This window comes from Carcharodon carcharias, chromosome 28 (assembly GCF_017639515.1).
Source record: "Carcharodon carcharias isolate sCarCar2 chromosome 28, sCarCar2.pri, whole genome shotgun sequence".
NCBI classification, from domain to species: domain Eukaryota; kingdom Metazoa; phylum Chordata; class Chondrichthyes; order Lamniformes; family Lamnidae; genus Carcharodon; species Carcharodon carcharias.
In genome coordinates, this window is record NC_054494.1 from 35,470,658 (window position 1) to 35,497,421 (window position 26,764).

The 26,764-nt window shown below is 43.1% G+C and overlaps 1 protein-coding gene across 1 annotated transcript in view; it reads left to right on the forward strand.

Annotated features, from left to right (window-relative positions):
* cdh23 (cadherin-related 23) overlaps positions 1 to 26,764 on the forward strand; it is a 704,187-nt gene that overhangs the window by 388,825 nt on the left and 288,598 nt on the right. The window contains exons 15-19 of the mRNA XM_041176120.1: positions 8,512 to 8,617; positions 11,592 to 11,719; positions 18,895 to 18,967; positions 20,711 to 20,827; positions 22,762 to 22,874. Of these exons, the coding sequence (XP_041032054.1) occupies positions 8,512 to 8,617; positions 11,592 to 11,719; positions 18,895 to 18,967; positions 20,711 to 20,827; positions 22,762 to 22,874 (537 nt within the window). The remainder of the gene's footprint in view (positions 1 to 8,511; positions 8,618 to 11,591; positions 11,720 to 18,894; positions 18,968 to 20,710; positions 20,828 to 22,761; positions 22,875 to 26,764) is intronic.

Consider the following 26,764-nt stretch of genomic DNA (forward strand, 5'->3'; position numbering starts at 1 on the left):
CAAACATTACCCCCTTGTTCAAAAAAGGTTGTAAGGATAAGCCCAGCAATTACAGACCAGTCAGTTTGATTTCAGTGGTGGGCAAGATTCTAGAAACAATTATTTGGGATAGAATTAATAGTCACATGGAAAAATGTAGGTTGGTTAGCCAAAGCCAATGTGGACTTATTAAGGGAAAATCATGTTTAACTTATTTGTTGGAGTTTTTTTGAAGAGGCAACAGAGAGCGTTGATGAAGGTGAAGCTGTTGATGATGCATACATGGACTTTCAAAAGGTATTTGATACACAACAGACTTGTGAGAAAAGTTATGGCTCATGGAATAAAAGGGACAGTAGCAACGTGGATACAAAATTGGCTGAGTAATAGGAAACAGTGAGTAATGGTTAATGGATATTTTTCAGACTGGATGAAGGTTTGTAGTGGAGTTCCCCAGGGGTCAGTATTGGGACCCTTGCTTTTCCTGATATATATTAATGATCTAGAACAATTTCACAGTTTGCAAATGATACAAAACTTGGAAGCAGTTTAAACTGTGAGGAAGACAGTATAGAACTTCAAAAGGACATAGACAAGTGGGTGGTGTGGACAGGCAGGTAGCAAATGAAATTTAATGCAGAGAAGTTCATTCTGGCAGGAAGAACATGGAGAGCGTAGTAATTATGGTTTTATTTAGTGTGTAATGTACCTTTAAGAATAATACTTGTTAGGAAAGATCACATGATCTGTAGTAACCAATGGGAGAGTAGCTCAGGCTATCTCAGTGTCAGTGTAGAGATAGAGTTGGAGTTGAAAGCACACGTGTAGTTGCTGCTGAGTATATGGTAGAATTATAGGCAGAATTTGTCGGGACCCGATTACAGGTTTCGCAGCCACTTCCAGGCCCACCCACCACACCCGCCCAACGGGGTATAAATCCTGCCCTGTGTTTCCACCCAAGAAGCGTCTGCTGATCAACTCTTATCATCAATAGTAGCAACTCGGCCACTCTTACAACAGGGAGACAATATGAAATAAGGGGTTCAACTCTAATGGGTGTGCAGGAGCAGAGTGACCTGGGTGTATATGTACATAAGTCATTAAAGGTGGCAGGACAGGTAGAGAGAGCTGTTTCTAAAGCATACGGTATTCTAGGCTTCATTAATAGGGACATAGTGTGTGAGAGCAGGGAGGTTATGCTGAATTTATATAAGACAGTAGTTAGACCTCAGCTGGAGTATTGTGTGTAGTTCTGGGCACTATATTACAAGAAGGATGTGAATGCATTGGAGAGAGTGCAGAAGTGGTTCCAGGGATGAGAAACTTCAGTTATGATATCTGCGAGTTTGGGACTGTTCTCCTTGGAGAGGAGAAGGCTAAGAGGAGATTTGACAGAGGTGTTCAAAATCGTGAGGGGGCTGGACAGTGTAAATAGGGAGAAACTGTTCCCACTCGTTGAAGGATCGAGAACGAGAGGGCACAGATTTAAAGTGATTTGCAAAAGAAGCAAATGCGATGTGAGAAAAATCTTTTTCACACAGCAAGTGGTTCGGGTCTGGAGTGCACTGCCTGGAAGTGTGGTGGAGGCAGGTTCAATCGAGGCATTCAAGAGGGCGTTGGATGATTACTTACATAGAAACAATGTGCAGGGTTACAGGGAAAAGGCAGGAGAATGGCACTGAATCATAATGCTCCTTTGGAGAGCTGGTACAGACATGATGGGCTGAATGGCCACCTCCTGCACTGTAGCAATTCTATGATTCTGGGAAAATTTGATTTGCTCATTTTGTGATTTCTGCTTGGTGGCTTTTGAGTACAAGTTTTCTTTCAACCCAATCCTCAGTCAAGGTTTTCTGGCATTGGTCCAGAGCGTTCGGTCAAATTTGGAACAATCAACTCAACACCGTGCCTAGTGGCAATGGATGAGATTGCTTGAAACTGGCACGAGAATTTGAGATTATCAGGAACTTAGTAACAGGAGTGGACTGTTCAGCCTCTTGAACCTGCCCCATCTTTCCATTGGACACTGGCTGGCTTGAACCTCAAATCCATTTACGCTCCACATCCCTTGATACCGTTAGCTAACAAAAATCTATCAATTAGACCCCAGCATCCGCAGCTTTTATGGGGAGAGAGTTCCACATTTTCCGCTCCCTTTTCTGTGAGTTAGCGCTTCCTGAATTCTCTCCTGAATGAGCCTAACCCCAAGTCTTGGGATTGCGCCCGCCTTTGTCCTGGGTTCACGGGTTTGGTCGAAATAATCAACTCGTCACTTCTCTCCACAGCTGCCATGCCTGACTTGCTGAGCAATTTCTGTAGGTTTGTTCCTGTCGCTGCATTTTGAAGCTTTTGCAGCCGCTCGGTTGAAAGGAAGGGTGAGCAGCGTTATGTGGCTGCGCGACCATGGGCATCGACACACAGCCTGGGAGTTCTTCAATTACAAGCCTCCGCCTTTATCTGTGATTTTTCTCAGATAAAACTAGACTGACTGAGACTTAATTACTTGTTTTTTTTTAAAAAAGCTATTTACTGCACTGTCAGCTTTCCCCAAATCTGTTGTCATTTTGGTCATTGTATCTGATTAAGACACGATTGTGATGTTAATGTAATTGACAATGTGTTGGATTGCATGGCAGTTTAATTTATTAAAGGCATAGAGGGAGCAGGTGGAACTATTATGTGTTACTTCAAAAGCACTTTTTAAATATATGATGTGACCTGTGAAGCTGATGGGATGCTTAAGAGAGGAAATTTCAGCTGAAAGGGGCATTGTCTCTTCAGAAGCATCATTTGGCAAACCCTTGTCTTTGTTTGCCAAGCACAGAACCCACAACGAAGGGCCATGCATGTTACAACAGCATCCACATATCAATAATATTTACCACCTAAGGAACAGGAGGAGGACATTCAGCCCTTCCCAAGCCCTGTTCTATCCTTTTCAGTTCGATCACATCTGACCTTTTTTATTCTTTGATGGGATCTGATGGGACAAGGCCAGCATCTATTGCCCATCGCTAATCGCCATTGAGAAGCTGGTGGGGAGCTGCGGCCCTGAACCACTGCAGTGTACCTGCTGTTGATACACCCACAGGGCTGCTCGGGAGGGAATTCCAGATGCTGAGGGAATGGCGACAATATGGTTCCAAGTCAGGGTGGCGTGCGATTTGGAGGGGGAACTTGCAGGCGGTGGTGTTCCCATGTCCTTTCAGGCGGTAGAGGTCACAGATTTGGAATCTGCTGTCAAGGGAGCCTTGGCAAATTCCTGCATTGCATCTTGCGGTCGGTGATGGAGGGAACGAATGTACAAGGTGGTGGGATCTGAGCACAGGGAAGACTATTTGTCCCTCCTGCCTTCGACCCAAGAAGCAATTCATAGGGCAGACGATCAGGTGGCAGACAATCAGATTGTTAAGTGGCAAACAATCAGGCGCGGCCACATCTGTGGAGAGAGAACCAGAGTTAATGGGCTGGATTTCATACTCTGCTGCCAGGTGTGTTTTTGTCATGTAAAATATGTCGAGTTGCTAGACTGCTGCCTTCCCCACCCACCCCCTATAACACAGCGGGTCGGTAACGTGCTCATTAGCCCGCCCACCTTTTGGCCTATTGTGGGTGTTAGGTGGCTGATTATTACCAACTTAAGGCCCACAATTTGCCTCCACTGGGCAGTGGGAAAGCCATTTGTTAAACCAAGATGGTGAAAAGGTGGGAAGGAAGAGATGCACACCATTTGGAGTGAAGGTGGGAGGGGGGAGTGGTGCCCTCTGCACCCCCTCAGGATGTTACACCCCCCCCTCCCCTCCTTGTGCCTCCCAGCTTGACCTCCAAAACCCACCACCCCCACCCTAGGGTGTGTCCTACCCCTTCCTGTTCTAAAAGCCCAGGGCTTTCCTCGGCCCAGTGTCGACCTCCAGTCTCTGTGAGACAGTTTGCATTCCCAACGACGCCTACTGCCGAGTTCTGGCACTACTGGGACTGCTCGAGCTGCTGACCAATCAGAGCAGCTGGCACTTCTCAAGCACAGGTCTTCCTCCCACTGAGGGGCAGAAGTTCGACCCTCAGTTTCATTAAAGGCAGGAATAGATCTGTTGGATTCACATGGGAATCAAGAAGAAAGTGAAAAGTTCTTGGGTTGAGTGAGGCGAGGCATTGCATGATTTAAGGTTGGTCACGCTTTGTGATTGGCAAAGGAGACAAGATATTTATGTTTTAGAGCCCGTGGTCACAGTCTCTCTCCACGTCTTGTGTGACTTGGACGGAGGCAAGAGGTGTGTCAGCTAAATTCACGAGTCTCTTTAATTGGCTTTTGAATTGAGTAACATTGTGAACCTGGCACCAATTCTAATTTGCAGCCCATATACAATTCGGAGGAGGTAAAATGAGATTATTTGCCACCTTGGGGCCTCTGTGTGAAGGCCTTACAGAAGTGCGAACTATTTAAAGTAATAAAGGACCCTATTCCCTGTGACCCATTGTTATAAGTGCCAGCTAGAGGAAAAGAGGAAATGTTAACCAGGTAACACTGAATGCTGATGAGAATTTCATTTGTGCACCGAGTTGCTCTGAACTAGAAAGTACGATCTGAGAGGATGTAGGAAACAGCTTCCTGATTACTTTCAAAAGGGAATTGCAGGGATACCTGAATGGGCTATGAGGAAAGAGCAGTAGAGTGGGGATAATTGGACAGAGCTACTGCAAGCTTAGTGGGCTGAATGGTCTCTGTGCTACATTATCCTGCGAAGAACATAGATTACAACTTTACCGATCTGGCAGAAATTTAATTTTCCTGAATCATCTATCTCATGGTGAAGATAGTGAATGGAATCCATGCAGTCAATCCTAAAAATATCAGTAAAAATCACAGTATCCCATATAGTAAAAGATATCCCATATAATTTATCCCATACCTGAAAGCATCTCATATGGTAACAGAACTTAACTTCTCCAGATGCCTCATGGCTGATGATTGTATATGCATACATATGGCCTATAACTGAACTATTTTAAAAGTCATTCATAAAGCATACATCAGCTATTTGAATTATATATTTTTCCCATAACAGATTCCCTGTCACACTATGATCACGCTTCCCTGTCATAAAACACAATATCCCGAGACTCACCATGGACATCGCCACAGGCGGTTGAGGTTGGAAAGAGTGACAAGCAGATAGCTCAGCTAACTTGGGAAGGGGAGATAAGTGACAAAAACAAAAACTGAAATACCTGGAAAAACTCAGCAGGTCTGGCAGCATCGGTGGAGAAGAGCACAGTTGACGTTTCGAGTCCTCATGACCCTTCAACAGAACTAAGTAAAAATAGGAAAGGGGTGAAATGTAAGCTGGTCTAAGGGAGGGGGGGGTGCGTTGTTGGGACAAGCAGCCAGTGTTGGTGGAGATAACCAAAAGCTGTCGCAGACAAAAGAACAAAGAGGTGTTGAAGGTGGTGATATTATCTAAAGTAATGTGCTAATTAAGAGTAGAAGGCAGGACAGATAAGGTACAGATAGCCCTAGTGGGGGTGGGGGAATACTAAAAGGTAGAGATAAATAATGGGTGGAAATACATGTAAAAATAATGGAAATAGTTGGGAAAAGAAAAATCTTTTCCAGATTTTTTCCTGCCTTCTACTCTTAATTAGCACATTCCTTTAGATAATATCACCACTTTCAACACCTCTTTGTTCTTTTGTCTGTGACAGCTTTTGGTTATCTCCACCTATTACTGGCTGCTTGTCCCAACAAATCCCACCCCCCCCCCCCCCAAAACTAGCTTATATTTCACCCCTTTCCTATTTTTACTCAGTTCTGTTGAAGGGTCATGAGGACTCGAAATGTCAACTGTGCTCTTCTCCACCGATGCTGCCAGACCTGCTGAGTTTTTCCAGGTATTTCTGTTTCTGTTATTGTTTCGGATTTCCAGCATCCGCAGTTTTTAGCTTTTATATTATTAAGGGGAGATAAGTCGTCTGCCTCTTTTCCACAGCTTACGGTCCTGTTGTAATTTGCTATCTAGCAGAATTCCCTGGGCATTGTTCCTAGCAAGTGCATGAAACTCTACTCTGTACACGGTGTAATTCTTCTGAGAGTTGGACCTGTGTTTAAGAGGGTCTGATCCTTTAAGGTTACAAAGTCTAATTGCTGGAAATACCCTGGGGTCAATGACAGATTAATTTCTGTAGATGAGGAGAAGTTGCAAGATGTCAGCTATTTAGAAATTTCAGGCTCAAGGTCAGAACTTTCTAGGCAAAATCAATTAACTTGTAATTGACTGTAGTTTGAAATCACTCTATTCTGTCTTCTATAATTTTGGCACTTTGAAATGTAATGGGCACTGCAGGAACCTTCCACATCTAAATGCACAGGGAGTGCAACTTCTTATAATTTTAACGCTGAAAGTCTTAGCTGAAAGACAATTCTAACTCCTGTTACCTGCCCTTAGGGTCATAATGAGACTGGAAATGATCCTTGTCATTCATCTGACAAGGCCCAGGTGCAGAAGGCACCAGATTCTGCAACGGGGGTGGGGAAACTTTGTCGTACCACGGACCATTCACACACAGATAAAATCAGTCACGGCACCCACCCACCCCCCCCCCCCCGGCACGCACCCACCCCCCCCCCCCCCCCCCCCCCCCCCCCCCCCCCCCCCCCGCCACACACACACACACACACACAGAAATCAACTTAGTGTAGTTTTTTTTGGAGAAAATACAGAAACTCACCCGTTGTTTTAATGCGACGGCTGAATCTGAATATAACATTGGTAAATATTACTATTGTAATTTATCTGATGCTTTTATCCGAAGCAAATTAGTAACAACGATGATAAATGCTATTTTGAAGGCACTACTGTCGTAGGTCTATGTTTTTAGAAATCTTGGCCAAATAAAATTGAGCAACAGGCTGGATCCAGCCCGTGGGCCGTGGGTTCCCCACCTCTCGTTCTACAAGCACGAGCTCTGCAGAGCAATAGCATTTTCAGGGTTGAAATTGCAGAGTTTCTGCCACAACTACTTTCTGTACATGGCTGAAGATTATAGCTCCTAACTGTTGGAAAGCAGATACTTCAGAATCTAGTTTGGGAGGTGCCATGATTGGGAGAAGGGAGGGGATATTTGATGAAAGGAAGGGACTGTGTTTGGCTGAGGAAACTGGTGATGTTTGATGTAGGGAAGAGGAGATAATTGATCCAGGACAGAGATGATGTTTACTGCATTGTTCTCTACAGTCCTGCACTCATTGCTTGAACGCTACCCTGGTGAGGAAAAGATTCTGCGGAAGAAGATTTCCACTCTTGGTAATTTATTGCTAAACCATAAATGTGTTAATTACACACCGACAGCACAGCCTCGGGGCAGGGCTAATCTAGGTAACAAACACCGGGCTGATGGAAGCACACCTGGCAGGATTTAGTCCTCTGTGGTTCTGCACCTGGATTAAGGTGACCTTACTCCACCTTGTGAACTAGTTACTTCAGATTGAGGGAACTTTGAAGTGTAATCTTGAAACATATTGACTATCCCCATTATAGAAGTCTGATTAATCCATTCCTCCATCTATTCAGGTAAGTCAATATACCTGTGTAAAGGAAATTTGGCTGGGGATACTGTGTTGACAGTTGAAAACTGCAAGTTTCTTACCTTCAAAGTAAAAGCAGGGCCTGAGCAACTGGGAATCAATTAGAAAGAAGATGCAAGGAAGAGGTAGCAGAGGAGAGGATCCCCAGGATGAAACAAAGTCTAACTGAAGTTAGCAAGAGGCAAGAACACAACTGAAGGCGATGAAACTATGGGATGGATAAGTCTTGTCTTTCTGAGGCATTACAAAATGTATTGAGCCTTATTTGCGATAGCTTTTCAAATTGCAATTCTTTTTTCTTACTCCTCAAAGACAGGATGAAGAAACTAAAGCAGGTTTGAATCAGGGGTTTGGGCTTTGGTTGAAGAGGTGTGATGGTGGTTACTTTTATAACCTGTGGAGTTTAAAACGTACTTTTAATTTGCAATAGTCACCGATAAAGTATCCTTCACAACAGGAACCTCGGCTCTGTCTGTAGATTATATTCACTCTACCTTGAGAAGACACCTGAATAGTAACCATTTTTTCCACAAGTGAAGTCATAGCTCTTTGCCAAATCCCACTGACTCTTTCAGTTACTGTACTGCTGCTCCCTCATTACCTCAGCCTTAAACACAACCGTCCTCAAAGACTTCTCTTCAACTTAGTTTAACCCTGTCCTCCTAGCCTTTCGCCAGCTTATTGTCCGTCAATTCTTTCTGTAGCTGAAGAGCACCACAGAAATTTGGGGATAATAGAAAATGCTGGCAATACTCAGCAGGTCCGGCAACACCTGTGGAGAGAGAGAGACAGAGTTCACGTTTCAGATCGATGACCTTTTATCAGAACTCTGAGCACTTCGAAATTTGGGCTGTTGTCTGCTTCTTCAGTAGAAAGGCAGCACTGAGTTTTTATTTTCCCCTGTGTTCCTCATCAGCCACTGACACGTGCATTTTGTTTTCTTTTTAATGCAGGCGATTGATGACGATTCACCTCCAAACAACCAGATCACTTACAGCATCTTTAACACCTCAGTCCTGAGCAGCTACTTCGATATCAGGGTATCGGAAGGTTACGGGGGTAAGACCTACACTTTGGCCTTAGGACCGAACCCTGTCAGGGGCAGGGATATGGGAGGTTGTAAGGATGTTCATAGATATGGGTTTAGGAGTTGGCATTTGCCCTGCGATTCCTTATAGGGTCACCCTTCCACTTTCAGACTGCAAGTTGGAAACCAGTGCCTCTGGCCCTGCTGTCTAATGCAAATGTTCAAGAGCACAGATGGGACAGCACTTCGTAGAAAGCAGCTTTCTTAGAAGAGCCTTCATTTCTATAGCGCCTTTCATAACCTCAAGATGTCCCAAAGCGCTTTACTGCTAATGAATTGTAGTCACTGTTGTAATACAAAAAGCAGGGTTAAAATGCAGAAACACAGCAGCCAATTCACGTGCAGCAAGCTCCCATAAATGTGATTATGACCAGACAATCTGCTTTAAATTATGTTAGTTGAGGGTTAACGGTTGGCCAGAACATGGGAAAGATTGCCTGAACCCCCGTCAAAAACAAAAGCGCTGTGGGATCTTTTACATCCACCGGAGAAGGGAAGCGGGGCCTCAGTCTAACATCCCAAGAGAAAGACATCACTTCATTCAGTGCGGCTCTTCCTCAGTACTGAGCTGAGACTGTTAATGTAAATTGTTGTGCTCAGGTCACTGGGGTGAGACTTGAACCCAAACCTTCTGGCTCGGCAACAAGAGAAACCTACTGACTGAGCCGCGCCCGGCACCTCTAATCTTAGTCAACTAGAGCTTTAGTAAATCTGCATTATATGAGCCCCTTCCTCTTCCAGATTCTGGGATCCTTCTCACTGCTGACTTCAACTGATGTAAAAAGGACCAGATGCCTGACTCCAACTGTGCATTTATCATATAAAATGGTCCAAATAAAGAAAATATTCACTTTGAATGGTTTGCTGAAGTATTAACATAAATTCAGTCACAGTGCAACTGAAGGGTCATTATTTTTAAGTTTTCAGTGCAGTGTAATTACACACACTGATTAAACATAAATCCCTGTTGTGTTGTTCAGGGCATAAACTGCATGCTAACAGTGCGATCACAAAAGCATTGAGTGTCTTCTACCTGTTAAAATTTTCACAGTCTGTTAAAAATATTTTAAGATGAAACTGGATGGACAGGATTTGGTCTAATCCTTCACCTTCTGTGATTATTCCGAATGTGAGAATACCAGGTTGTCGAGCTAATGGCTGTTAGAAATCTCTTTTCTGTGCTTTGTATCTTGCTCATTCTTCTTCTGTCAAGTACAATCACTGATTGAGAGGGAGTGAACAAAGCATTGCTAAGTGAACTGCTCACAATTCTCTACCGATCTGCTCTGAAACCAACTACAAGAAGTTGTGTAATGAAGACCCAGTGAGACTCTTTGTGACAGGGCTGCAGCATTGTTTATAAAATTCCTCCAGGGAGTGACGGGGTTCGATGCTGAGATGTCGTTTCCCCTGGTTACGGAATCTAGAACATGGGGTCACAGTCTCAGCATAAGGGGTCGGTCGTTTCAGACTGAGACAAGGAGAAATTTCTTCACTCAGTGGGTATTGAATCTTTAGAATTGTCTGTCCCAGATTGCTGTGGATGCACAGTCGTTGATCATGTTCAAGACAGAGATAAATAGATATTTTAGCACCAAGAGAATGAAGGGATTTGGGGATAGTGTGGGAAAGTGCAGTTGAGGTAGAAGATGAGCCCTGATCTTATTGAGCAATAGAGCAGACTTGGAGCCAAATGGTCGACTCCTGCTCCTATTTTTTATGTTATTTAGATTGGAAGCTTAGTATATGGACAAAGCTGAGACTGTGACCCCATGTTCTTGATATAGCATTTTTGGAAGAAATGTTTACTTGTTAAAAGGACTCAGATTTAAAATAAGCTAGGCCAGTACTTCCAAGACTAGGTCAGCAATAAAGAAAATAGATTCACCATGATTAAAAAGACTTGAGGTATGTACACTGTGTCCCATACACTATCTATACGCTGTATCTCATTTGCTGTATCCATACATTGTATCTCATACACTATATCTCATACACTGTCGGTTCACTGTATCTCACACATTGTATCTCATACACTGTATCCACTGTCTCATTCACGGTGTCTCTTACACCGTCCATACACTGTACCTCATATGCTATCGCTTGACTGTATCTCATACACAGTATCCACTATCTCATTTGCTGCACCTCGTTCACTGTAACCAAATGTTGTATCTCATGCACTGTACCTCATTCACTGTATCTCATATACTATCGATTCACTGTATCTCTCACATTGTATCTCATACACTGTATCCACTATCTTATTCACTGCATCTCTACACTGCATCTCGTACATGCGTTTGCTGGAGGCAGCTGGTTAAAAAAATCTTGAGTCTTGTAATTGCTTCTTCTCTAAACTTTAAACTCTTAAGATTAAATTTGGCAGTCAACTAGCCACTGCATCTATCCTTTTAATAGCAATTGATGTGAAGTACAGGGAGATCTGGATTAGACGAAGAAAGCCAATCTTGTGTGTATCTAGCGTACTCTTCCTGTCTGTCAAGATTCCTGCGTCACACAGCAACGACTACACAAATTTCTTGCAGTTGAAAATTTTTCATTCATAAATCAGCTACTAATCACAACTGATTGTCTTTTTTAAATAGCATAGCCTTTGACTTGATGCTCTGACTGATAATCTAAAAATTATTGTTGGTGCTGGTGGTGGACAGATATTTAATATGCTCTTGATTTTTAACCCACGTTTTGAATTAATTAAAAACATCTCCTGGTATAAATTCATGTCTCTGCTGATATATTTAGTAATGAAGAAGGCTATTGATCTTTTACGGTAGCATAAAGAAATTAAATTGCTATCTATTGCTGGGAATACTAAATTAAAAATTGAAAAGATAACGTACAGTTGTGTTAGATTCCATGGCTGGTGATTTTTATGAAGTATTGACCAGCAATAATCTTCCTCAATGCCTTTCTCTGTTCCAGTTATTATTGTCACAAGGCCCATTGACTTTGAGCAGGTACCAGGAGGTTTTATCTATTTGACCATCATGGCAAAAGACGCTGGGACGACTCCTCTGTACAGCACAGTCCCTGTGACTGTCGAAGTTTTTGTAAGTACATATTAATCTATGTTGTCAGCTTTTCCGTTATCTGCAGTAACCCAGGTTCATTCAAGGCCACTGCTTGAATTTAGCCATGGTCCCCATTATCTCTCGTGAAGCAGTTGTGAGATCTCAGTCAATACTTCTGCACAGATAAACTTTATGCTATTTTAGAAAAAAAAGAAAGGTTTGCATTTATATAGGGCCCGCCTCAACCTCATGGCCTTGCAGTCAATGAAGTGCTTTTGAAGTGCAATCATTGTTGTAGCATAGACAGCCAATTTGTACACAGCAAGATCCCACAAACAGCAGTATGATAATGACCAGATAATTTTTTTTAATGATGTTGCTTGTGAGATTAGTATTGCCCAGGGCACCAGGGAAAACTCCCTTACTGTCCCTCAAAATAGTGGCCAGGGGATCTTTGACATCCACCTGATGGGGCAGACATGGCCCCACCTTAACGTCTCATCTGCAAAAATTAATGAATTATACAAGGCAGCCATTGTGAAAGGCAATAATGGTTGTTAGTTACCAACAAGGCCATCCCTTTATCACACTTCAAATGATCAGTTCATTTATTTCTAATGATGTTGGTTGAAGTTGGAACACAGGCCAAGAGAGGAGAAAAATAAGGCTTCTTCAGATAGTACCATGGGATTTTTCACATTTGTTTGGAATTGTGAATTAAGATGAGAAATCTCAGTCAGAAGTCAGCGTGACAGTGCAGCATCTACTTGATACCAACACTGGAATGTTAAACTATGAGTCCAAACTGCAGATTTGGGGTTTGAACTCTTGAACATCTAAGCCTGAAGTGAAACTGTCAGCAAATGAACAAGTCTTTACTCGATCACAGTGACGAGCTGCTCATTGAACAATCCAGGAGACATAAACCTCAAGCTAGTCGGGGATTGAGCTGCATTATTGAGCAAGATCTATGGCCTTGATATTGTACAAGGGCTTGGCGAAGCAGCATCTCCACACCAAGTGACTGGTTGGAGAGACTTATTTTTGTAATTAAAGCATGAAACAAGCTTTGCATTAAGGTTTATTAAAGGGTTGTTGCATCATTTTTTGGAGTCAAGCTTGTGGCTTTTATTACTAAATTAACCTGGAAGCTCAGCTCATAATTAGCTCACCTCGTCATGGATTCCAAAGGCAAAAATGCCATTCATCCAGGTAACTGAAATCCAATTAGTTAATTCAGAGCCTGCCTGGCCTTTAGTCAGACACTTGGCTGCTTGCCAGAGTGGAATTCTAACTTAACAACTTATACTTCCAATTTATAAATTATTCTTCACTCTGCCTTTCTATCTTCATTGCCCCACTTTCCTTGCTGAGTTACAGTATTGGGTGGCTGATGCTGAAGTATCTGGTTTTAGTTGTGGATGACACAGCTGGGTTGCCATGGCTGCTTTGCATAATTAGCCTTCACAGCGACTTAACGCCTTATTGATTCTTAATTTGAAAGCCTGTTTCGGAAAAAGGAAGACTGCCTGGGCTGCGATGAATGTCTGCGATTAAGCAGGATAGTGGGAGTTGCTAAAGCGAACTGTCTGCTCTTAGTTTTGTACAGTATGTACTGAATGAAGCTCTCATTTACTGGGGGATCTTTTAAAACTGTAATTGGTTCTGCTTTTACTGTGAAAGTAAATTCTTTAAGCTTGCCTTTGGTCAATTTTGTCATTTAGTGTGCAAGTTGTTATCCTCTTAATATTCTGTTTACTTACATTTGGATATATTTGGATATGTTCCAATGCACCAGGTACATTTTCTTAAAATTCTTGCATGAGATGTGGCAAGGCCAGCATTTGTTGCCCATCCCTAATTGCCCTTGAACTGAGTGGTTTGCTGGGCCATTCCAGAGGGCAATTAAGAGTCAACCACATTGTTGAGAGCCTGGTGTCACATGTAGGCCAGACCGGGTAAGGATGGCAGATTTCCTCCCCTAAAGGACATTAGGGAACCAGACATTAGTGACTGCAGAAATTCACTAAGGCTCCTTAGACAGCATCTTCCAAACTCACGACCACTGCCATCTAGTAGGACAAGGGCAGCAGATAGATGGGAACACCACCACCTGAAAGTGCCCCTCCAAGCCACTCACCATCCTGACTTGGAAATATATCGCTGTTCCTTCACTGTCACTGGGTCAAAATCCTGGAACTCCCTCCCTAACAGCACTGTGGGTGTACCCACACCACATGGTTCAAGAAGGCAGCTCACCACCACCTTCTCAAGGGCAATTAGGGATGGGCAATAAATGCTGGCCCAGCCAATGAAGCCCATATCCTGTGAATGAATGAATTTTTTAAAATGGGTTTTTACAATAATCCACGGCAGTTTCATGACGCTGTTACTGAGACGAGCTTTCAGTCCAGAATGCGCAGTGTTCAAGGCTGGACACCAGAGATCTTGCACTCTCTTGAGGGTTGATGCACTTTTACACTCAGATTGGTCGGAGCTTAGAACTCCCCTCCACAAATGGCAATTGGTGCTAGATCAATTTGTAAACTTTAAGTCAGAGATATTTAAATTGTTGGTTAATAAAGATGTCAAATGATATAGGGGAGAGGCAGTAACATGGAACTTGGTCATGGATCAGCCTATCTCATTGAATGGCAGAACAGGATCGAAGGGCTGAATGGCCGCTTCCTGTTCCTATGTCCCAGTGAGCTCTTGGAGTTCATCTGGAACATAAAAATGGAAAATAATTAATTAAATTTTAAATACCACCAGCTGCCATGGTGAGGTATGAGCCAGTGCCCCAAGGCATTAACTAGAGCCTCTGGTTTGTTAGCCCAGTAACAATACCACCATCTCCCCAGCCATTTGTCCAGCCATCAGCTGATGATCTCAGTGATATGGCACCACATGGCGTCTATTATATGGGGACAGGGTGGGTTGAGAAGAAGGTGAATCCCTCACCTTGTGGTTCTGACTCCCTCCTACCACACCACCTCCCACCCCACTTCTAAGAACCCACTTGTTAGCTTGCTGTCCATTTTTTTGTCATACAATGCTTCTACCAAGTGCCTTTGGACATTTTTCTATGTTAAAGGCACGATATAAATCTACCTCGTAATTTTGTTGTTTTATGTACGAGTTGTTTTATATTAATCAAATAAAATCACGTTTGGAACATAGATCAAGTCTCAGCTGGCTTAGGTCTTGACTTGTTTGTATTGAACGAAGGAGGTTTCCCAACTCTATATCCTGCAGAATGCAGGCACGTACGAGTCAAATCCTTAAAAAATCTGTTTCTGAAGACTCAATCCCAATCTTATCAAAAGTAGTATTTTGCTGTTGCAGCTTCAGCAGATCATTAATCAGTTCATGGTTCCCCAGCCCAGCTGTCAGCAAAAGAAAGTCATGGATTAGCCTTTCCAAGTTCAGTTTGCTGTTATTTTCTGACTGAAAGAAAGCTTCAGAAAATAAGCCACGGAGAAGCTCTGTGTTTTGGAATACTAATTAGAAGCTCTTTTACTTGTAATGCTGAGAATGCACAGTGTTCAAAGCTGGACACCAGAGGCCTTGCACTCTTTTGAGGAGTGAAACACTTTTACACACGGAGTGGTCGGTGTTTAGAACTCTCCACAAATGGCCATTGGTGTAGATCAATTTGTAAACTTTAAATCGGAGATTTTTAGATTTTTTTTTGTTAACCAAAGGCACCAAATGATATGGGGAAGCAGCAGGAACATGGAACTAGGTAATGGATCAGCCTATCTTATTGAACGGCAGAACAGGATCGAGGGGCTGAATGGCCTCTTCCTGTTCCCATTTCCCCCAGTGAATTATTGGCGTTCATCTGGAACATAACAATGGAAAATTATCCTCAAGCATCCCAATATTTAAGAAACATTTTGGTATTATGATGAAGGGAGTCTAGGGACGGAAGTCCCAAGATCAGCTGAATGGCCTTCCTCATTCGATGTCCATCTTCAGCTTGAGGTTACTGCTGAACTTTCTCTGGTTCTTCAACCAACTTGACTGATCTGTGAAACTCTCGATTTTTCGTCGGGCTGTATTTACTCTCACTAAAGTTGGACAGCCCATCTACTGATCTGTCACAATGATTATCGGATCGGGGTAGCTCTTGTTCTGTTCAATTTGCTTTCAACGTTTAAACTAAAGGGAATTGACTGAGTAGCTTTAGAAACAAAATTTACTTGATGTTGTTGGATATAAAAATGTGCAGACTGCAAGCACTGAGCACGGTACTGGAAATGAAAATGTACAAAACTGAGAAGAATATTCCTGATTAAATTGACTCATCTTGACAAGTGGTTTAGTTGGGCAGTTTGGAGGATGTCCTTTGTATTCTCTTTAATCTACTTGATGTCCCTTGGCGTTGCACATAGAATGACTTGCATTAATCTAGTGCCTTTCACAATCTCAGGACATCCCATGGTTCTTCATTGCCAACCTTTTTCTTCAATGGCACCACTGTAAAGTATCTTGAGATGTTGCAGGTGCTATTTAAATGCAAGTTTGTTGTTTTTGAGTGCTAATCAATGCCACCTGAAACAATGTGTTAATGACCAAATAATCCATTTAAGGAAGGAGGGAGAAATATTGGCCTCCCCTGAGAGGTTCTTAGTTTAACAGTGCAGCACTGAAGTGTCAGCCTTGAATTTTGTGCTCAAGTCTTTGGAGTGGGTTTTGAACCCACAACCTTTTGACTCCAAGGCAAGTGCACTATCAACTGAGCCATGGCTTATGGACAATCAGAAGCAAGTGTGGCATTCAGGTCAATTGGGGTTGGAGGGTGGGGAAGGCTAATTGGATCATGCCCCCCCACCCCCCATCCCTCCCTTGGCTCTTATATTCCTATAAGATCTCCTGTGTCTGAACTTATAATGGGACGTGCCTCTGTATACTTGTCACACAGTAATCACACCCTCTAGTGGTCTCATAGAAAGTGAGCAGAGATGTAAGACTTCTAATATATTGTAGTGGCTGTTCCTCTGTGGGTTATGTTTCACAAAATAATAAGCATGTTTGTAAAGAAGGGGTTAACATATTTGTTACATAGATGAAACCTTCCTCAACTGTGACCACCCTTCAGCATTAGAATACCTTCAGATGGCATCCGCCAAATACAGACCCTGCTGGGCACATGGTTCATTATTTGGCACAGCAGAAATTGCTGCTGGTGCTATGGTGAGGTGTAGACACATCAATTTCACTCTCTAACAGTCCATGAAATAACAAATTGTACTTTTAATGTACAGCTTTAATTGTCACCATCTTTTAGCCTTGGTGATCAAAATCTCGAGCTATTTGATTGGGAAAGTGTATTTACAGCTATGGTATCTCAGACTGATGAATGGAGGGTTTTCATTACAATAAATGCAGGTTAAGAATCACTTAAACTAATCTTTTGCCTCCGCTGATAGTTAAGAGAGGATTTTTTTTTTCTCCAAGGGGACCATTACTGTCTGAAGCTGGAGACTGGGATTGATTTCATAAATGAAGGAGTTTGTTGCAGATCTTTGTGCCTTTCCGAAATTCTGCCACCAGAGCTCTGAATAAATTTTTAGCCATTTACTGCTCTTGCTGCACTGGTTTGTGTAACCCAGTGGCAAACCTGCATTTATATAGCTCCTTTCACAACCTCAAGATGCACCAAAGCGCCTTCCAGTCAATGGAGTACTTTTGAAGTGTAGTCACCCTTGCAATGTAGATAGAACATGTGGCAGCAACTTTGGAAACTGCTCTCCCTCACAGCCATGAGATGGACGAGCAGATAATCTGATTTTTTTACATTGTGATGTTGGTTGAGGGATAAATATTCACCAAGACTTAACAAAGAGCTCCCAATTGTTCATCTTTGAATGGTATTACAGGATTGATAACGTTTATTTTAGTTGAATGTCTCTTCCTAAAGATGGCCTGCTTACGCTGGAGCACTCTCTCAGTACTGCCCTGAAGTCTCAGATTCTATCTGTAATTATTTACTGAACTTTATGTTAAATGTACCTCAGAATCTCAGGAAGGTCCAAAGGGCCAGAATGGCGAATTTACCTTTAGTACCTGATCATGTCCAGCAGAGTGTTTCACTTACAATTCACTACTTAGAAGCAAAGTTACTGTCATTATGTAGGCAGAACACCATGCGATTTTTACAAAGCCCCATAACTGACAATGGGATGTGCGCTCAATTAAACTGTTATTGCTCGAGGAGGAATGTTGTTCAAGAAACTGGTCAAGCTTTGAATGGTGCAATGAGATGTTTAACATTTGCCGGAACAGACAAATAAGGGACGCCGCTAAATCAGTATTGTGTTGCAATCTGGGAGGACTGCACCATTATTCAAGTTCAGAGGATGCTACAGAATAAAAATCATGAGTTTAATGATGCTTATTTAGGGAGAGCCATTTAATACTGCTAATTTCTGTTAGATATTCATTAGATGTAACTTATTTTAATATTTACTTCAGTTTAATTTATTTCTTGGCCTTTGCTACAAAAATCCATATGTTAAACAGATGGACCGTAAACATCCTGGCCCTCAGAGAGATGTGATTTTTTATTTATTTATGTAACCCTGTCTTGTCAGGGAAACGGCTAAAATCATCTCGATGAAGTTCAAGGGAAGGAAAGCTGTTTATAACCCAGGGCCCAACCCTTATCATATGGTTCACTGATTATGATTTTTCCTCCCTCAATTTGATTCTGTATCCTTTTAGCAGAGAAGTAAGCCCCTCATCCACTTCTGCAACCCAACGCTTCACCCCCTCCCCACCTACATGCAATGTGTAACTCGCTGTGAGCAGGCTCCCATAGGATTTGCTAACTCTTTCTGGGGAAAAACAATCACTTCTTTCTCAAAGTCCGCAGGCAGCTTCCAACTTTCTCAAACTAAGTGCATTATTAACTGCAGATCAGCGTGTTATGGTGACCTCTTCTCTGAATAACCACACCTGATGATGAGTCTCATCGCAGGGAGGAAGCCCTGTTATTATAAATGTGTGAGAGAATTAAACGGTATTGGAACAGGTTGGGAAAGCGGAGCTGAGGTGAAAGGTCGGCCGTGACCTTTTTTGAATGGCGGAACAGGCTCGATGGGCCAAATGGCCCACTCCTATCTTAAATGTTCTCGTGTTTTATTCTGGATGTGATTTCCGATGAAGTTTTAACTTGTGTAATTCATCCATATCTGTCTGCCTTGCAGGATGAGAATGACAATTCTCCCACTTTCAGCCAATCTTCCTATATCATAGCAGTCTCTGAAAATATCATAGCAGGTGAGACTGATGTAAAATTGCTATCCTGGTTTGCATTGATTCTCTGGGAGCTGCTGGTAGCATGGTGAGAATAGTGTCCGCCAAGGGCGAGCTAAGGGAGGGATTCACACACTTAGACCAGTCGGTTGACAGGCATGATTGGCGGGTTCAGGATCGGCCGGGGAATGGACCGCCCACCGGGAATTTACGCCGGCTGGCCGGCCGATTAAGGGGCAGCCAGTGTCAAGCACGCGCTGAAATGCTCAGCGCTGCTGGGGTGGGGGTGGGGGCGAGCGCTGACGTCAGAGCGGGTGTGTGTGTGTGGGGTGAGCGCTTACAGAAAGCTCCCTGAAAGCAGAGAGCGGCCTTGGGGAACTGAAGGCCTGAACAACCTAAAAGAAAGGTCACGGAAGCCAGAAAAATGCATCCAAGCTTCCTAATTAGTCACCTGAAAAGGGAGGTAATGAAAATATTGTCCACAGAAATATTTTTTTTTAAATTTGTCACAGAAACCTCACCCACCAGTGGAAGAGGTTTTGTGAAAAACGTAAAGGCTACCTGGCCGATTCACACGCCCACCAACCATAACGTTGGACGGGCAATGAAAAATCTCTGTAAATTGCATCGTTTACTGGGCTTACTTGCCCTCTTAATTGTCGCTGGGCACGTTCCCAAGTTTAGCACCGACTGAAATACCATCCGGGTGTTTAATGATGTCGGGACGCTCAGCAAAAATTCTGCCCTGAATGCAAAATTCTGAATTAGGAAGATACTGAAACTCTACTGAAGTACAAAGTATTTGCAGCACAGGAAAGGGCCATTTGGCCCAAATGGTCTCGGCTGTTTATATTCCAAACAAGCCTCCTCCCAACCATCTTCATCTCAGCCTATCAGCATCTCCTTCTGTTCCTTTCTCCCTCACATACTCATCTAGTATTCCCCTCACTCCATCTGTGCCATTCATCCGAGCTAAGGTCATAAGGAATACTACACCATGTGGTAGCAAGTTAGGAAAGCAGTTATATTGAAATGGGTAAGTTAGTTTAAAACTTCTGCCTCTATCTCTCTCTCTCTCTTATTCATTCACTCACTCACTCTCTTAAAAACGCATGCGCACACACAGTACCTGTCTCTCTCTCCCTCTTCCCCTCTCGTGCTCTCTTTCCCTCTCACTCTGAACATGTGTCTCTCTCTCTCTCTCTACATGCCTGTCAGTGTGTGTCTCTCTCACCCTCTCTCTCTTTCACACTCTCACCCTCTCTCTCAGTCACTCACTCACTCTGTCCCTCTCGGTACCTGGTTCTGTTTCTCTCTTCCAGTCTGTACATGTCACACGCTATCTCACCCTGTACCTGTTCCCCTCTCCTACTTGGTCTCCCTCAACCTATTCTCATCTCTTCTCTCCCCAGCCCCCTTGCAAAGCAGATCAAGCTGTGTTACTTTAAAACTTCTCCCCCTCCCCTTCCCAATCTAGTCCCTGCAGTGGGGGCCATGCCTGAGGAGGGTCTATCTCCTTTATAACTTTCCTTCCAATCCCATGATTTGGGGTCAGGCCAGGGCTAGGTACAAACTGGCAAATGTCCATGCTGGCACACAAGCAGCTGAATATGTGAACTGGGGAACATAACAAGTGTTTAGCCGTAATGAACCCAGACATCATGCTGGGGGACAGACTTGATGTGCCATCTGGTTCATTCCTGCCCATCATTTCCATATGTTCATGTGATCCCAATCTGCTTCTCTCTCTCTCTCTCTCTCTCTCAGGAGCCACAGTATTGTTTGTAACAGCATCTGATTTGGACCAATCTCAGGAGTACGGCCAGGAGTCGATAATCTACTCTCTGGAGGGTTCATCACAATTCCGCATCAATACTCGCTCAGGTAAACTGTCACCTTCCTAATGGCAAATGACCAACTTATCCCATTGTAGCCAAAGATTAAACCAAAGTCTTGTTGAGCAAGGTAATGATTTGGTCAAGAAAACTCAACAGCAGAAGCGCCTGTGTGGTCACTAGAAGTGACCGAGAACCTCATTTACCTGATTGCAAATGGCTCCTTCCGTCTCTCCTTTTTCTAATTCAGAAAGTGTCCTTATTATCCATCTTGAAGCATTCTGGATTACTCTTGTGTTAATGTTGCAATTCCACAAACAACCCATTGAAAATATGGTGACTTATATCCATCCTTTGGTCTCCAGACAAGCAGTGTGCAGCCCAGCCAGCATGTGGACACTCCCTGGTGCTCATGAACCAAACTCCCAGCTACGGGCAAATAGCTCCACTACCTGGGTGATACCTCGGGAGAGCTGAAGGCAAAGGGAGTAAAACCTGACAAAAAAAATCTGGATTGGAGCCCAAAGGTGGGCTAATGTCTAAATATGTCATCTTGCCAGCAACTCCTGTGACCAAGCCAGTGCCAAATGTAGTCTTTTCCATTCCTTTGGACTCAGCTGGGGAGGACAAGAGGGTCACACTGATGTTTGGGCAGCCCACGGTTCCCATAAATTTTGCCCAGTCTTGCGTCCTGAGAGAGGGGGAGAAAAGAAGTTTAACACAGAATTGACCACAAAAGTGCAAACCATTGTCTCATAAGACAGAAGGCTGCCAAACAAGGGACACTATGTTGGTATTCACTGGATGGGCTACCCTGTTGCCTGTTGCACTGTGGGTGCAGGTGGACAGAGTAGAGTGTAGCTGCATCTTCCCATCCACCTGAAGCTTGGTTCAGTTTTCCAAAGCAAACTGCAGGGAGACAACTGATGGAATCAAAAGCCCCCAGTCCAGCTGTCCCAGGAGGAGAGCAGGCAGCGATGAGCTTAGAGGTCCGATGGAGCAGTTATTTAAAAAGTAAATCTTGCAGTGATTGTAATTTCAGGAAAAAAACATGGTCCTTCAATTAATTTTTCCCACTGATGAACAATGTAATTTTTTTCTTCATTCCTCTGTGCACCCATCATGCTTTAGAATGTCAAATATTTGAAACGAAGGTAAAAAGTGAAAGCTAGCTGCATTATTCCAGTTTACAAATAGTTTGGTAGCGCAGAATTTGAGTATTGCTGAAAAAAGACACGTTGTTGAAACTTTTCTTCTTGCACTCATCAGGACCGTTCGCAAGAATACAAAATATAAAGGGAACAACAATTTATACTGCATGAGAAGAGAGCACTGATTGGTAGGCAAGTGGACTCTGATTGGTAGGGATGTTGCCATGGAGAATGCACTGTCAGTCATCAGTTAACTGGTGCATTCTCCATGGCAACACCCTTACCAATCAGAGTCCAGTGGCCAATTAATCAGCACTCTCTCCACATGCAGTATAAATTGTTATTCCCTTTGCATTTGGTATTCTTGTGAATTGTCATGATGAGTGCAAGACAAAAAGCTTCAGCAACATGTCTTTGTTCAGTAACACTTATTCTAGTTTCTTATGATGTGCCCGAGAATTGACAAGAGCTTTTGAATTTTCCAGCTCCCTTCACCAACAACAGCTTGTCTCGAATTGGCCTAAGCAATATTCACAGCAATTTGTGACCTTAAAGGGAAAGATTGAACTACATAAAGCCTTGCCTTTGCAGAAAATTGACACATTGCATGGTGTGATGCTCCTGTTGTTGCAAAACCTAGGAACAGGAGGATGCCATTCAGCCCCTGCAGCCTATTCTGCTATTCAGTCAGCTCATGACTGAGCTGTATCTTAACTCCATCCTGGTTCTGTAACTCCTTTCTCAGGAAATGTTTTTAGCTCCTCTTGTAATGAATGTATTGATAGTTTTACTCTTGGTGCAATGTTGTGATATTTGGTACATTTTCCTGTAGGGGAAATAACGACTACTTCCCTGCTGGACAGAGAAACTAAATTTGAATACATCCTGATTGTCCGAGCTGTGGATGGCGGAGTCGCAAATAATCAGAAAACTGGGATAGCCACTGTGAGTGATACAGCGATATCTCCCCACCTGCAGTAAACACGTCACAAAGTGGGTGGCACTCCTCCAGTACAAACTGGCTTTGTTAGTGAGTTAAATGCCACGGTATAACATCAGCCCTGGCACATGAATCTGCTACAGCGGGCAGCAGTCTCAAACCAGACTAAAGCTAATGGTCACGAAGATGCATTTCTTTGTATCTTCATGCGGGCAGCCTTAACAAAGCTGATAAACTTCCATTTGTAGACTCGCACGTTGAGATATGCCAGCAACACAACAATAAAAAGAAAGCAGCTAACATCTGCGGGTAGTCGAAAAGCTAGCTTGGTGGTGCTGCACACCGCGGTCAGAGGTGTTCCTCATTCACTGACAAGTGCTTATAAGAACATAACATAAGAACTAGGGGCAGGAGTAGGCAATTCAGCCCCTCGAGCCTGCCCCACCATTCAATACGATCATGGCTGATCTCATTTCGGCCTCAACTCCAATTTCCTGCCCTCTCCCCATAACCTTCCAACCTGTTACTGATTAAAAATCTGTCTATCTCCTCCTTAAGTTTATACAGCGTCCCGGCATCCACTGCACTCTGAGGTACTGAATTCCACAGATTCACGACCCTTTGAGAAAAGTAATTCCTCCTCATCTCTGATTTAAATCTACCACCCCTTAGCCTAAAACTATAGCCTCTCGTTCTCGAATGCCCCACAAGGGGAAACATCCCCTCCACGTCTACTTTGTCTATCCCCTTTAGCATCTTATATACCTCAATTAGGTCTCCTCCCATCCTTCTAAACTCTAGTGAGTATAGGCCTAAACTGCTCAATCTCTTCTCATAAGACAAGCCCCACATCTCTGGAATCAATCTAGTGAACCTCCTCTGAACCGCCTCCAATGCAACTACATCCCTCCTCAAGTAATCCTCATGATTTATCATGAGTTTGGGCTCATATTGCTGTTACTTTGAACAAAGAAAACCTGGGTTTTATGTAAAGATCCTTATCAAGCACGTTGCAACCCGTGGATTACCTTTGTTATGAAGTGCAATAACTTCATAAGCTATAGGGCAGAGCAAAACAGTGAACAATTGAACAGTGAGTTAATCTGTTGATTATCTTGGTTAAGGGCAGATTGCTGGCCAGGCCACCAGGAAAACTTTCTGCTGTTCTTCAAATGGTCCACTTGAGCAAGCAGGCAAATTGGTCTGACATCTCAGCATTAAAGCTGCACTGTTAACCATGCAGAACTCCCTCAGTGCCGCACTCCAAACCTTCTGAATCTCACGTGCTACCGAGTGAATTTAGTGAGCGTTAATTTGGAATTGACTGTAAGAAAATTCTTTGGTCATTTATACCTTAGGAGGAAAGCAGTGCTGTGGGGTTTATTGTTCAGGAAGGGAATCTGTGTGAATTAATTAACTGCTTAACCATTTCATGGTATTTACTGTCTGAAGCTAGTAATTGGAGAATGGGTTTCGTCGGATTACATTGGATAAACAGCACACACCCAGTCCCTGTTGGCATTTGTGCTCGACCGAAGCTTTCTCCTGGCTTTCCTCACCTCGTTATCAACCCAATCCTCCATTTCCTTCTCTGTCAAGGTCTTTTCTAGCCTCCCCTTAAATGCATCTATACTGTGATTTCAACCACTCCCTGTGACAGCCAGTTCCACATTTTCACCGCTCTTCGAGTAAGGAAGTTTCTTTTGAATTCCCTGTTGGATTTCTTGATGACTATTTTATATTGCTGGCTCCTAGTTTTGCTCCTCCTACAAGTGTAAACATCACCAGTGTCTGCTCTGTCAAAGCATTGCATCATTTTAAAGACCCTCTTAGATCCCCCCCCTCAGCCTTCTCTTTTCAAGAGAGCAGACCCAGCCTGGTTGTCCACTCCTGATAGATATATCCCTGCATTTCTGATATCATCCTTGTAAAGTTTCTCTGCACTGCCTCCAATGTCTCTATATCTTTTGTATAATATGGCACCTCAGCTAGGCAGTACCGAATTTAAAATGGCTGGCTCCCATTTGAGCTTCACAGATCAGGAGTGAGCTCTGTAATAGCAGCTCCACAGTGACAAGCAAGTGGCAGCGAAAGAAGAAACCCAAGATTTTTGGAAATCTGAATTGGAAAACACTGAAATGTTGTAGTCCAGTCAACACCTGAAAAGGATTGTGGGATTAGTCTTTCAGGTGACTGCCCTGCTGCTTATTTCAAACATTTTCTGTTGGTAGGTTGCAAAAGGAATCTGGTTTGCCTTATCTGTACTTAACCCTATGATCTCTCTATTATCACAGAATGGTTACAGCACAGAGCGAGGTCATTCAGCCCACCCTGGCCCTGCCAGCTCCCTGTCAGAGCACTTTAGTTCGTGCCACTCCCCCACTCTTTCCCTATATAGCCCTGTCAATGACATGTCTTCAGATTGTTATCCAATTCCCTTTTGAAAGCCACAACATAATTTTCCTCCACCACACTCTCAGGCAGTGAATTCCAGATTCTAACCACTCGCTATGTTCAAAAGGTTTTCCCCAAGTTCGTTTGGTTCGTTTGCCGTCTATCTTAAATTGGTGTCCTCTGGTTCTCAACCCTACCACCAATGAGAATACAGCTCAAGTATCCTTTATCTGTAACTGTGAAAACTGAACACATACAAAAACCACACTTTTTTGAACCTCATTGACCTTTAGCTTGGGAAGTCCAGTTGTTTGTCTGCACGGTTTACCTTGCAATTTTTGTGATGAACAATGTCAAAAAGAAATTTATTACAGGTGCCCTGTATTTATTATTCAGTGATGCATCTTACTTTTCTAGTCATTCTATTTAATTTAGACTATAGCTACCCTAGGCTTAGACTATTGTAATACAAGTTTGTATGCGGTATCTGAAAACCAAAATTCTCCGAAATGCAATCGGATTGGAGGGTTTCGGATAAAGGATACGCAATCTGGAATTTCTCCCTATCCACTCTGTCCAGACCCCTCATGATTTTAGAACACCTTGATTAATCTCCTCTCGACCTTCTGTAAGGTGAACAACCCCTGCTTCTCCGATCAATCCATGTATTCTGCCATCCCTTATTCCTAGAATCGTTCTTTTTGTGCATTCAACCTAAATGCTCCCCATCTTTCCAAAAATATGGTGCCCGGAATTGGATAGAATACGATTGTTAAGGCTGAACCAGTGTTTTATAAAGGTTCACCATAGTCCCCTTATTTTTGTACTCTATGCCTCTGTTTGTAAAGCTCAGGATTAACTGCTTTCTTGACCTACCCTCCCATCTTCAACAATTTGAGCATATAAAACCACCAGGTCCTTCTGCTCTTGCACCCCTTTTAGAATAGCACCCTTTTATTTTATCTTGCTTATTTTACATCAGATGTTGATTGAATATTTATTTTAAACCAGAACAGCACTGACTGTTTTATCCAGGATCCATCACCACTCATGCATGACCTTCAGAGGAATTCTGCTTCCAACCTCCAATCTTGCTCGAAGCTTATTCATTTTATCCTTGCGTCTATAGTTCTGTGCTCACAGGCCAAATTAAGTGTTCAGCTTGGAGCAGCGATACCCATCCATCTCAGCATTTTAAAACATGCTGTCAAATAATCCTTTCCATCACTTTTCCCCTCAAAGTTCAGCTCTTTTTTTTAAAACAAAAACTCCTGCCAATTTTTATTCCTCGCCTCGCTCATTGATGAGGGAATTGTCAGTACAGAGCTGTGATTCTTCCGCTGTGGAATGAAGTTCGCTGAATAACTTTCCACTCTAATTAATATGTGCACTTTTGGAGTTTTATCCAAAGCTTGCAAATGGTTTTCTTTTAACTGATGTGTGAGGCACTTCATTCTTTCTCACTTAACAGTTGACGAAAGACCAGAACTGAAATTGACTA